A 14,015-nucleotide genomic window follows, 5' to 3' on the forward strand; every position below is an offset into this window, starting at 1 on the left:
AGCTCCCCCCTGGGTTTCCGATCACTGTCAGTGGCAGGGGGCTTCTTCCGTGCTTTCCCTTTCGCCTCCCTGCATTGTGCCTACATATGCAAATTAACTGCCATCTTTGTTGGCAGTTAACCGCCATCTTGGCTGGTGATTAATTTGCATATCTCGATAATTAGCCAATGGGAAGGGTAGCAGTCGTACGCTAATTACCATGTTTCTCTTTTATTAGATTAGATATGCAATACCAATTATTTACTCTGAAAACTGGCAATTTAAAGATTAAACATTTATCCTGTCTTTTCAGGAGGGACTGTAATTCATTCCTACTCGATGAGAAAAAGTCCTCAAAAAGAATACAAAGAATGCCAGCTAATATATGTACAAGGAAGGACAGTACGAGAAAACATATGCAATCTGCAAGGTCATGACTCATTTAGGCAAGGGCAATCACAAAGTATCACCTTTTACACTAGCACTTGCTAACAGTAACGAGGAAAGCTTACCTATATACTAGGGGAGCTAGTGGTCACCACCTTAACCCAGCATTGTCAATAAGCAGACCACCTGATATCATGTGTCTCTGAAAAGGATGCTCTATAAAGTATCTGTCATATCCATGGAATATTCTTGTAAAAATATTTTAAAAGAATCTAATCAAGCCTCTGGACCTAATTTTCAATTCAGAAGAACAAAGGATACACAATATTTAAATAATCCTAGATTGAAAGTAAAAGCTAAACAAACACTTTGGGGACAATTGGAAAATTTGAGCATGAAATGGATATTAGATGATATAAGAAAATTATTGTTAATTTGCTTAGCTGTGATAATAGTATTGTACATATATTTCAAATGGGTCAGAAAAAAATATAGATAAGAGGCTTCATAAACTTTCAGCTGTAAGATGAATAAGGTCTAAGGATCTATCTATATAAAAGCCTAAGCAACCATCACAACCAAACGGACAACCAAACAGGCTGCGTGGGGCGACCAGACCGACAGGGGGGTTAGTGAGGGGTGATAAAACGACTGAGCAGCAGGCTGCAAAGACGGTGGCGCCCACAGCCAATAAGAAGGGAATATGCTAAATGACTGCCACACCCTCAAAGATGGCAGTGCCCACAGCCAATAAGGAGGGAATATGCTAATTGACTGCCATGCCCTCAAAGATGGCGGCACCCACAGCGGCAAGATGGCCGGCAGGGGAGGGCAGTTGGGGGTGATCGGGCTGGCAGGGGAGCAGTTAGGCGTCGATCAGGCTGGCAGGGGAATGGTTAGGGGGCAATCAGGCAGGTGAGCGGTTGGGAGCCAACAGTCCCAGATTGTGATAGGGATGTCCGACTGCTGGTTTAGGCCCGATCCCTGTGGGGTCCCAGATTGGAGAGGGTGCAGGCTGGGCTGAGGGGCAACCCGCGCCCCCGCCCCTGGCCAGTGCACAATTTTTGTGCACCGGGCCTCTAGACTAATATAAAACATGGTGACTATTATTAACACTATTGTATTGCTGAAAACACTACTGTATAATTGAAATTTGCTGAATAGAACTTCTCACCAAAAATGATTAAAAACAAAAAAACTGTAATTCAATGATTATAGCAATGATCACACAACTGTATATTTGCCAAAATTATCAAAATGTACTGTTTAAAATTGGTGAATTTTATTTTATGTGAACTCTACCATCATAAAGTTGATTAAAAATTAGATAAATGTAAAGCAGTTAGCCCCCTTTAAAAAAAAAGGATAAAACAACTATGATAAAATGTTAACTGTTGAACCTAGGTGGTATACAAGTGAACACAAAGGTATTTTCAACTTTTCTGTAAATCTGAATAATTCTATAAATTGAGAAAAAATCTAAACTATTTTAAATAGGAGGTATAATTATATAACAGTTGTGTTTTCATAAGTTAACAAATAAATGTCTTGACCCAGTTAATATTTGACACAAGTAAACAAGGAGACCGGTGGAATTTACTGTTAAGTTTTCAGGTGAATAGAAGAGTTCAAAGAAAACCTGAGGTGGAAGTAGGAACTGCAGAAAGAAAAGTTTCTGTAGAGAAAGGGCAGGAATTCGCGCTGGAAAAAATTAAGATGACAATATTGCAAAGCTAGAGAATGGAAGACTTTCCCATCTGTATAATCTTTGAGATTAGCAAGTACCAGTAAATGATATTAACCTTCCCAACCTTAATCTTATGTCATAGTTTAATATTACATTCCCTTTTGTACTTTTGACAAAAGTCACAAACAATGTAAGAGATATCTGTCATCAGTTCTCAGGGTCAAAGATAACCTATGCTGTTCCCAAGTCTAAGGCGAGTTTATACAAATTACTAGATTCATCATTTTCCTGTGAATTTGTAATGGTCAATTGCAGAGCCACCACTGGGATTTCTAAGTATGCTGATTTCAATCATCTTAATAATGGAGTTGATTGACTACAGAATCCTATTAGTTGCTAGGTTATCAGCTTTATTACCACAATTGAAAAAGGTCAATTCAGCCAGGCCATGTAAACATTGTTAAGCACTTTTCAGGAATTAGACCCTTGCCATCAGACAAGAAAATAAAGATATACTGCCTACAACAATAGAGGAATTCCCTTATAACTGTCCTAAATCATTGCATTGAGAGGTAGATTGAGGTTTCAGGATCAGAACCTCATTCCAGAGCTACTTTTTACTTTCAAAACTGACTCACGAGTGGGTATGGAGATAGGAATAAGTTTTGGCTTCCAAATCTAGTCCAGCAATCTATGAGGAACAGGAAACACAGCCCACAATTGTTTTGTGTTTTTTGTTTTGTTTTGTTTTGTTAATTCTCACCTGAGAATATTTCCTCCACTGATTTTCAGAGCAAGTGGATGGGAGGGGGAGAGACAGAGGGAAAGAAACATCAATGTGAGAGAGACAGATCAATTGGTTGCCTCCTGATTGCTTCCCACACATGCCTCTACTGGAGCTGGGGATTGAGCCTGACTTTTTTTTCCTACCCATTACAAAGAGAGTGAGCTATATAATCTTCCTTATTAGCTAGACAAGTTCTATCTCCTCTGAGTATATTTCTTCACTTGAAAAATAGAAATAATATACCTATACAACAGGGCTGACTTCAGCCTTCTCTGACTATCTTAAAGAGCTGTGATAAAGTAAAATGAATACATTGAAGACTATTTTCAAATAAAACAGATGACTTTAAAAATATTTGTTTAAATTACATTTTAATTTGGTTTATTATTATCCATATTCTACTGTACAATAGATACTAAAAAAATTCATAGAATTCCATTTTTACTACCTAGCTGGCTAAACAGGTTAGACAAAAATCATCTATGTAGAACTCTTGCCAAAAATACTGAAGCTAGCTCTGGCCAGTGTGGACCAGTAGGCTGAGCAGCGTCCCATGAACTGAGAGAAATTCCCATTCAGGGCACACACTCAAATTGTGGTCTCGATCCCCAGTAGTGGGTGTGTAGAAGGCAGTTGATGGATGTCTCTATCATCAATGTTTCATTCTCTCTCTCCCTCTCCCTTCCTCTCTTTCTAGAGTCAATAAAAACATATTTTAAATAATGTAACCTAAATCTAGTGAAATAATTAGTCAAATAATTAGTCAAATGCAAATTTGGGGACTGGCCTGGATTTTTCAAAAATGTCAATGTAATGAAAGACAAAAAGAAAAAAAAGGCAGCAAGGGCACAATTTTAGATGAAAAGGAAACAAACAAAAGACATGGTGACCAGATGCACTTTGTGATCTTTGATGGGGTCTTGGATAAAACAATAAATAAAAATTAGAAAGAACATTTTGAAGATGATTGTGGCAATTTGCTCTGTATATTAGATAATAGTATTTTATCAACAATAATTGTCTTGAATGTGCTAATAATATTATTGTTATTAAGGAAATGTCCTTGTTTTTAGGAGGAACACACTGAAATATTCTAGGGAAAAATGTTATGCTTTTTGCTACTTACATTGAAATGGTTCAGAAAAAAATTTAAACTATTTAGAGAGAAAGCAAATGTGGCAAAATGTTAACAATAGATAAAGAATCTAAGTGAAGGGTACACAGGTGTTCATTATTCTATTCTTTTAACTTTTCTGTATACCTGAATATTTGGAATTTTCAGAAGACTATAATAAGGTGGAGGAAAGTGAATGCTGCTTAAACAAAACAAAAGGTTGGCAAATAATAAAAAATTATATCAAACTTCTAATAATAAAATTGTACTTTCATAAACCTAATTTTCTAAACCAAAAATAAATTCACTATGTTGTTATATTGAGGTATATTATTTAATAGCATCACCAATCTTTCCAATACACAAAACAGACATATTAAGTGGACTTAATTATACAACGATTTCCTTTAAGTGAAAAGCAGTGTAAGTTCTAAAAGCAGGATAGAAACAGACCATATGTTATTATTGGAAAAGATCATAGAAATTAACTCAAGTCCTTATAAATTAGCAAACCAGTATCTACATGTTTTTCAGGACATACCACTTCACATTTTCCTCCAAAAGAAAATTTAAAAACAAGTAAAATATGCAGAGTTAAAAGCTGGGATGGCTCATATTTTATCATATATTTCAATTCAACCACTCCAAAGGCAAGCAAATTAAAACAACTAGAAAGAATTAAGTAGCCTTTAGAAAGAAAGGCTGACATTCTGCTCTAGAAATGCCATTATACTATTCTCTAGAAGGAATGTTAAAAAGGGGGGGAGGGACCTCCAATAAACACTAAACTAAGATGATGGATGAAGATAAATTTAAGATAAGTCTGGCTTATTGTGGAAAGTTTTCCTATAGATTTATGGATAAAAATTTTGATCATCTTTGTATCAAACCTGTGTGTGTGTGTTTAATAGATTCTCTAGGTGGTGTAGTACTACTTCTTAAATGCAGTGTAAGCATTCATGTATTCTAAATGAACTGTCAGACTTTCCTGTTCTGACAGAAGGCTGGACAACTGCCCATCAATCCCACTCTGAAATGTCTTTTTATGGATTCATTTAAATATTAACTAAAGAGAATATCACTGTAACATGAGCTAACAATTTATGTTTATATAATCTCTTAATTAAATAAATTCCTGGAAAATTTTAAAATCCTGTTAATGTGGAATTATATTCTCTGCTTTAAAACTTATTTACTGGTATAGATTTCCAATAACTATGTTTTTTAAGGAAATATACAGCAATTCCTTTACCGAATTAGCTCTATAATGGAAAGAAAAATAAGATTAATTCCCTTATGAACTAACCTATTTTTAGCAGTACTTCCCTTTTCTTTATAAGATGGCAACAATGTAAACTGTATGGAAATGGACAAACTTCATTAAATGTTATATTTTTATTTTTAAAATAGCATTTTATTTACCTTGTTAATGGGCACTACCAAAGCTGGTTCCACTTTAGCTTCAATTTCTTCTGGAGTGTAAAAACAATAGAGTTTACCTCCTCTTAAAACACAATACAACCTTCTCCAACTAATCAGACCTTCTAACATTTGCTAGAAAAAAAAAATCAAGAAAGAATCAACCTTAAAACATAATTCATCATCTTAACTCTAAATTCAACAAAATACTTAAATTATCAAAGTTAAATTAGTTTTAAAAAATTTTTAAATGTGATAGTTACCCATTAATTTACTATATAATGAGTTAACAGCCCAGAACCGAAGAGTAGCTTAACATTAGAGAATAAAGGTCTGGAATTCTCAAAAGCATTAAATAAGCAAAATGGAGGTAATAATTACCACATAACATTTACACACATAAAATCATAAATCAATGAAGTTTTTAAAAAGCTCGTCTATTAAAAATGAGTACTAAGAATTCCACAGCAATTCATCGACTCAGGAAAGTTATAAAAATAACTTGGTATTCAAAATATAATTTTCCCTTACTGTTCTTAGAGCACTGGAAAATGTTGACGACCCTGTAAGAATGCAAATTTTCTTTCCTCTTAATGGAATCTTTTAGAAAACGCTATTGATTCATTGGAGCCCATAATTAATTATTTACTGAATATAAATAACTATGGTTATAAATAAATCAGGAGTAGATGGCACAGAGGCCGCTTTGGAAGCTCAGAGGCCTACACTGTGCCAAAAGCTGTCTGCCAGAAAGGCCTTATGAGAAAGGTGCTGAGCAGTCCTCATCCGTTTCCACAAGGAGTCCTCTGTTGCTGATTATCCTGTTACTGCAATTCATGAAGCAGAGGAACCTGGAGAGGTAGCTCCTTAGCCATCCAAATTGCATTAGACCCTCCCTGCTCATCCCCAGGTCTCCCCTCCCAATTCCCCAGACTATGTCAAATGAGAAAACTGTTGTTTTTAAAAGAAGACTCTAAAAAATACTTCTCAATATTAGGATTAAGATCTAAATTGGAGCTATAATTACTGTAGAATAGTTAAAATCCTCTAACCTGCTGATTAAGAAATCCTGCAAATGCATCCTCAGCCATACAAGCTGGCTGGGCAACTAATCGGCAGCACATGTTGCCAAATAAGGGCAGCCAAAACGAAGATTCCTCTATTTAAAAAAGGAGGAAAAAGTCAAGTTACAAATATCTGTTTAAAGTCATTACACATATTCTTCTTTTTACAATTTTTTTGGCTTAACATAAGAACATCCTATTCAAATACAAGTACCATCTTTAATGACAAAATCAAATAAGAGATGATATTAAGCTAATAGTTTATAGCATGCTATCACCTGGAATAGACTGGGAACTTTTAGTCTCTTGATCTCTTGTTTGATCTTAAAGTAATTAATCAGCAGAGGTAGTTCAGGGCATATAAGTAAACTCATTTAATATAAAAAAATCTAATAAAGTAATTTTTGTATGTCAAATTCTATTTTTTCTGACTTTCATTATAATAATTACCAAAGTGATCCTCTGAATAAAACATTTCAGAGCACAACTTTAAGATAATAATTTAATAAACCTTTTTGCCTTTTCTCTCTCTCTCCCCCCACCCCCTGCCCGCCCGCCCTTACAATTCAGCTTTGAGCCATTAGGTGGAGTTCACCAAGTTGGGCATCTGTGCTGGGGTTGGGGGGTGAAGCTGTGGTGTGCCACAGCTGGGTGCCAGAGGACAGGGAGGCTGAGTAAGAGAGCTGCCTGGCACAAGCCTGAATGGGCTGAGGATGGATCACATGGAGCAGAGCCTAGAGGTCAAAGGAGATCTCTGCTCAGGGGATGCCCTGGTGTAGGGAGTCAGGCCTGAGTAGAGTGAGAAGGGTATCAGAATCTAAGTAGAGTAAGACAAGTGTGTATATTTGGGGGATGGCCCAGCTATGGGAGTCAGAGTCTGAAGAAGCAATCCACACATTCAATGACCAGAACAGCGTGTCAGAACTCAGTAAGAAGGGCATCCAAGCAGAGGGACAGCTGGGCATGGGTGTCAGAGTACAGGTGCTGAAAAGGGTGTCCACATGGGAAGAGGGTGAGAGCAACCAGGCATAGGGAGTTAAAGCCTGAGCGGGAGAGTGTCACATGGGCAAGGGGCTGCCCCAAGAAGAAGTAAAGAAGATGGGGAAATGGTTGCTTTCAGGGAGACTGATGAAAGAAGAAAAAAACCTTAAAGATAATAGAAAACAGGTTTCTCACTGTGAGAGAAAGGACTTAAAATATGTGGAATAAACTCTCTGTGATGTTGGATTAGAATTGGATGTACTGGTGTGAAATGGTTTTCAACACATAGAGATTAAGAAATACATGGCAAATTATATGCATGTATGTAGCTTTGTCCAGTGAGGGGAGCTAGGAAAAGCAACTCTCTAATTGTGGTGAATATACCTAGAGCCCAGGTCATGTCTTCTAAATATTATGTCCATTAAAAAGAATCAGCATTCCTTGGAGAAATGGCTGATTCCAGGGCTGGGGCAGGGAAAGTACATGATGAGTCTGAAATATCTTATTATGCCATAAAACAAGGGAGTTCTTAGTAATGATGAAGACCTGTCAAAAAACACAAAAGCCATCTTTAATGTGCTCCCATTGGCCAAACTGGAGACAATTTGAACCTGAAAATAAACAATAATATTAACAGATTATGATGCATTGAACAAAACAGAGAAACCTGAGTCCATATTGCTATAAACACATCAATGAATAAATTGAAAGTCCAATAAGAAATAACATACAGTGTTTCAATGTACCCCCTTCTCACACACACAATATGTATTTATTACAAAAGGGGAAACAAAAAAGTAACTTTACAATAGAAAAGCTTGGTAGACACCACCTTAATTAAGCAATTAAAGTGAACATCATCAGTAATTGGATGAATCAAATTATATGCCACCTAATGGATGCATTGAACACAGCATCAGTTCTGTGATATTTCTGCCAAAAATGTATATCCAGAATCTTATCCCAAGAAAACATCAGACAAATACAAACTGAAGGACCTTCTACAAAATAACTATGGTGTGTAAAAGTGTTAAGGTTATAAAAGCCAAGGAAAGACTAAAGAACTGGTCCAGACTGAAAGAAACAAAGGAAGCATGATAATTAAAGGCAGTTTGTGATTCTGTACTGGATCCTTTTGTCATAAGGAACATTACTGGGACAATAAGCAACACCTGGAGTCTGAGAATTAAATGGCAGTAATGTATTATTAATTTCCTGATCTGGGTGGTGCAGTGATATAGCCGGATGTCCTCTTAGTGGGAAATACATATTAACATATTTGGGGGTAATGGAGCACCATGTAAGCATCTTGCTCTCATATATTTTTGGGGGGGCGGGTGTAAAAAAATCTTGACATTCAATTTGTAACTTTTCCATAAGTTTTGCAAATGATTAAAAAAAGTTCTTTCAAAAAACATTAAGATATCCCTTCAGTGTGTGTACAGGTAGGTATAAAGCCTTCAAATCTATATGGAAGGACAGCATTGCATGATTTATTCTGTTTATCAGGGTATAAATAAAAATCCAGCATACGGTGCCTTATCCACACAAAAATGATTTTTCCAGTTTTCACTGACCCCTGTTGGTAGTACCTATAAAATAGCTAGCCATTGGCTTTTACTATTATTGCCCCAAATGTCTTACTAACTCTGGAAAAAAAATATTTTTGATAAAAATACAATTAATATATAGATGCAACGTAGCCAAAGTTTCATACATCAGTTAAATGAAAAAGACAAGCCTAAAATGATGAGTACAAAGTAAAACAAGAGGTTTTTTTATTAACTTACCTACTCAACATTCTATTATAGAATAGCACACAATGAATTGTCTGAGACTATTCAAATCTTTTTTATTAATACCTCATTAAAGATGCTATCTTTCAGAAATAAAGGGTTTAACCTGGGAGAAATAAATGCATAAATACAATACAGGAAATGGTCCCCAAATAAATAAATAAATAAATTTATAAATAAATAAATAAGAATCTTTTTTCCTAAAATAGGCAGGAAATGAAATGAAAATTCTATAATTGTATCTGAGTAACACATCTGAAATTAACTTTGTGATTTATAAATTTAAAGTTTAAAAGGAAATTTCTTTATATAAGTAATCCAAGATTCATTAATAATTAAACTTCTAAATATCTGTAAGCTACTTGTTTTTAAATTAGGATGCACTTCCTAAAAAAGTAGAATCATAAATGATTATTAGGTCTTCAAACCAGTTCATAAAGTTTGTTCAATCAGTAATGTACTGGACCCTAAATACCACATGTAACAATGTGTTTCTCTGATGGAATAAGTTCAGATTTCATGGGCCACCAAGAAGAATAATTTCTTCCTGACTGCAGTCCTTAAAAAGAGAGACTGGATGTAGAATCATTGCGACATACCCTGCAATCGGGTTTCTTTTCAGCTCAGGAGCACAGCTTCTTTCTACATCAGACAAGAAATATGGCATCTTGCTAATCATTTAATCTATCTCAATATCAATTTCTCATTAAAGAAATACTACCAATCTTAAGTAGGAAGGTGGTGAAAATCAAATAAGATAATGTGTTAATGACATCTATCACTGTGCCTCGCACATAATAGACGCTTCTCATAATTTCATATCTAGGGTAGTCTCACTCCCCAAACCATATCCTTTCCATTTCTCAATGCTGTCTCTCAGTCCTTACGCAACCATTTAATCAAAATACTTAATTCTTGTTTTCTAGCCAAGGGAGGTATTAGGACACAATATAATGAAACAGGAAGTGAGAGCAGTTTGACTTTTCATTACTAAAAGATTTTATCTAATTCATCTGTACTTTCAAATGGGGAACAAAATGGAGTTTAAAAATGACAGCAACAACAAAAACAATACACAGGCAAGAAAAAGAATCCAGATAACATCTCAGTTCTATGTGAGTCAATCTGCACAATGTGGTTTCACAGTTTCACAAAAAGTATAAAAATTTCTTGATGACAAATATAAACCTCAAGATATCATTTTGGCTTTTCCCTTCAACTAGCAAGAATAAAGTTGAGTTATAAATTTCAAAAATCTTGTATTTCCTTTTAATTTTACAGTTTTGGAAGATATTAACATAACTTTAGGAAAACCCCACTATATTAACATACTTATATTCATGAAAAAAAATAGGTGGCTTTTTTTCATTTTAATTATAAAATTTAATTTCAAGATTTTAATTTAAACACAGTTCTAGGAATATACCTATTACATAAAGAGCTAGACATAGAGGTTATTGTTTCTTAAATTGTTTTCCAGGGGAACCCACAAGTTTCAAAGTCAGTAGTTTGGGGTGTTAGTGTTTTAAGCATAGGTCTTCTCACAGTCTTTAATATGCTAATCTATTGTGTACCCACACAGTTCCCATGCTTATTTGCACATGAGCATTTTATTACAGGAGAATCTAGTAGTATCTTATAGAACATTGAAGACAATTGGGGAATTATTGCTAAAAGTGGTGCCTCCTTTATGAATTTTATTCCTTTTCACAACTTTTCAGATGATTTGGTTGAAAGAATGGGGCCTTTCAACATCAAGTCCATTATTCACATATTGGTAGTATTTTGAGTCTTTAGTTGCTTTAGCAGGAATCATGCCTGATCAGAAAGCATAGCAGAAAGAGCACAGCTTGTCCGGGGTTATTTAAAGTCTAGCTCAACCACTTGCTAGCTGTATGATTTAGTATGTTACGGTCTCTAAACTGTACTTTACTAATCTGTAAACTGTAAACGATAACAAAATAAGGAACTTGCCAAGGTCACAGAACTAGCCAGTGGTAGAAATAGAATATGAATCCAAGGCTGACAGCCACATTATTAACCACTTTATTGCAATGTTTCTTTATAAGAACAGCTCACAGTGACTAAGAATAAAAACTTCTTTAAAAGTGCTTGTTTGTTTATTTATTTATTTGTTTATTGTGGTAAGAACATGTAACAGGAGATCAACCCTCTTAGATTTTTAAGTGTACAATGCAGTCCTGTTCACAGTAGGCACTGTGTTGTACAGCAGGTCTCTAGAACGTATTCATCTTGTGTAACTGAAACTTCATACCCCTTGACTAGCAACGCCCCATCCCTCCTCCCCCAGCCTCTAGTAACTGCCATGCTACCACCTCTGCTTCTATGAGTTTGACTATTTTAGATACCATATTCAGTGCAGTCACACAGTATTTGTCCTTCTATGACTGGCTATTTCAGTTATTACTAGAGGCCTGGTGCACGAAATTCGTGCACAAGTAGGGTCCCTAAGCCTGGCCGGTGATCAGGGTCGATCAGGGCCTTCCGGCTGCCAGCTGGAGCCTCCCTTCCCCGGCTGCCGGACAGGGCCTTCCTCCGTTCCGCACCGCCCCCTGATGGTCAGCACACATCATAGCAAGCAATCAAACTCAGTTTCCCGGTAGAATTCCCAAGGGGACACTTTGCATATTAGGCTTTTATATATATAGATGTCCTCAAGGTTCACTCATGTTGTCACATACTGTAGAATCCCCTTCTTTTTGAAGGCTGAATAGTATACCATAGAGCAGTGTCTGGTACAACAAATTTCATTTGTCAAATTTTCTGATTAAGCTGATAATTCTAATACTATTGCAGACTTCAGGTTTTGAGTGACAGAAGGCTAGACAGTTCAGACCAATACTCCTACTGAAAACTACTGAAAATGCTGAATTAACTATAGTTTAAAAATGTTTTCCCATAAGAATATAAGAAATTACCAGTACAAATCAAATAAGTAAGAACCAGTGAGGTGAGTACAGAAGCTGTTTGTCCTGATAGCATTTGCCAATCTCAGCAAATCTGAAATTGTGATTTAATGATTCTGCATGATGAGGGAAGCAAAACAAATCTGCCTCCTGATTTCTGAACAACTGAAGCAGTTTAATGTGAGATTTTCCTCATACTAAGCTAATATCCATAAGGAATCACCAATAGAATACTAGTAAGCCAGAAGCAAACCAACCTTGCTTCCCAGAATTCCCATTGCCTGGAGGTGGGGATGGGAGGGCACAGAGAAACTCAGACATGGTCTTTCCAAAAGCAGCATATATAGATTCTATACTATATCGTAGTGAAACTTAGAAAAACCAAAGACTAAGAGAAAATAGAAAGTTACTTTCACAGAAGTGACTCACTGACAAATGATTTTCAATAGCTAATAAAATAAGCCATAAGATAGTGGAATTATGTCTATAACACCAAAAACAAAACAAAACAAAAAAACCCTTCACGTAAAAACAAAGAACCAAGAAATATGACACAAGCAGAACATACTAAAAGAAATTCTAAATTATCTTTCAAGCAGAAGGAAAATTATCCCAGATGTAAGGTTTAAAAGTAGTCCACAGAAACATGTAGTAGGCAAATCTAAATAAACATTAAGTGCATAAAACATCTCGTGAAATTTAAAAATCAAACAGAATTAAAACATATAACAATAGCACACAAGTCAGAGAAATGGAGTTTAACTGTTCTAAAGTCCTTGCATTGTCTGAGGGAAAAGTAAAACTATCTTTTAATTTTACACTTTATAAGTCTCCTATATAATAAAGAGCTAATATGCAAATGGTTGTCATGCTGTCATGCCAAAATGGCTCAGACACTCAACACTGGGGAGAGAGAAATGGGGACCAGCCAGGCTGCGGCCCAGGAGAGGGACAAGTCACACGCCCCGCGGTCCCAGGTGCCAGCGGCTGCGCCTGCGGCCCGGGAGAGAGACAAGCCACGCACCCCACAGTCCTGGGTGCCAGCAGCTGGGGCTGTGGCCTAGAAGAGGGACAAGCTACATGCCCTGCGGTCCCAGGCGCCAACAGCTGTGCCTGTGCTTGTGGCCCAGGAGAGGGACAAGCCGCCCGCCCCGTGGTCCCGGGAGCCAGCGCCTGCAGCTGAGGCTGGCCCAGGCAAAGCTGGCCTAGGACCTGGGTTCCTGCGGCCAGCCAGAGGGAGGGAAGCCTGGGTCCTGAGTGCCTGCACCCGGCCAGAGGAGGGAATCCTGGGTCCCGGTTGTGGGGTGAGGCAGAGGCGGTTAGGGGCGATCAGGCAGGTGAGCGGTTAGGAGCCAGTGGTCCTGGATTGCGAGAGGTAGTCTGACATCTCCCGAGGGGTCCCGGATTGGAGAGGGTGCAGGCCGGGCTGAGGGACCCCAATTCGTGCACAGGCCTCTAGTTATTAATAAAATTTCTAGAAGTAATTTCTAAAAGATGAGAAAAAGAATTATAGCTTTGCCCTAACCAGTATGGCTCAGTGGATAGAGCGTCGGCCTGCGGACTGAAGGGTCCTGGGTTCGATTCCCGTCAAGGACATGTATCTTGGTTGTGGGCATATCCCCAGTAGGAAGTGTGCAGGAGGCAGCTGATAGATGTTTCTCTCTCATGGATGTTTCTAACTCTCTATCCCTCTCCCTTCCTCTCTGTAAAAAATCAATAAAATATATTTTTTTTAAAAAAGAATTATAGCTTCAATTAGACAAGGAAAAACTGAAATGATGAAACTATTGGTCCTTTAGAAGGCAAGACAGAACAGAAAAAACACAGGATATGATGGCAGATTTAAACCCAAATATTTAATACTAGAGGCCTGG

The 14,015-nt window shown here is 36.9% G+C and overlaps 1 protein-coding gene across 3 annotated transcripts in view; it reads right to left on the reverse strand.

Moving 5' to 3' along the window:
- The window catches only part of RTKN2 (rhotekin 2), a 61,278-nt gene that overhangs the window by 15,408 nt on the left and 31,855 nt on the right, over positions 1-14,015 (reverse strand). For all 3 annotated transcript variants that reach the window (XM_005865126.2, XM_014538745.1, XM_014538744.1), the window contains exons 7-8: positions 6,426-6,532; positions 5,377-5,508 (exon numbers count right to left, since the gene is read on the reverse strand). In XM_005865126.2, coding sequence (XP_005865188.2) covers positions 5,377-5,508; positions 6,426-6,532 — 239 coding nt within the window. The remainder of the gene's footprint in view (positions 1-5,376; positions 5,509-6,425; positions 6,533-14,015) is intronic.

This window comes from Myotis brandtii, unplaced genomic scaffold, assembly GCF_000412655.1.
Source record: "Myotis brandtii unplaced genomic scaffold, ASM41265v1 scaffold196, whole genome shotgun sequence".
NCBI lineage: Eukaryota > Metazoa > Chordata > Mammalia > Chiroptera > Vespertilionidae > Myotis > Myotis brandtii.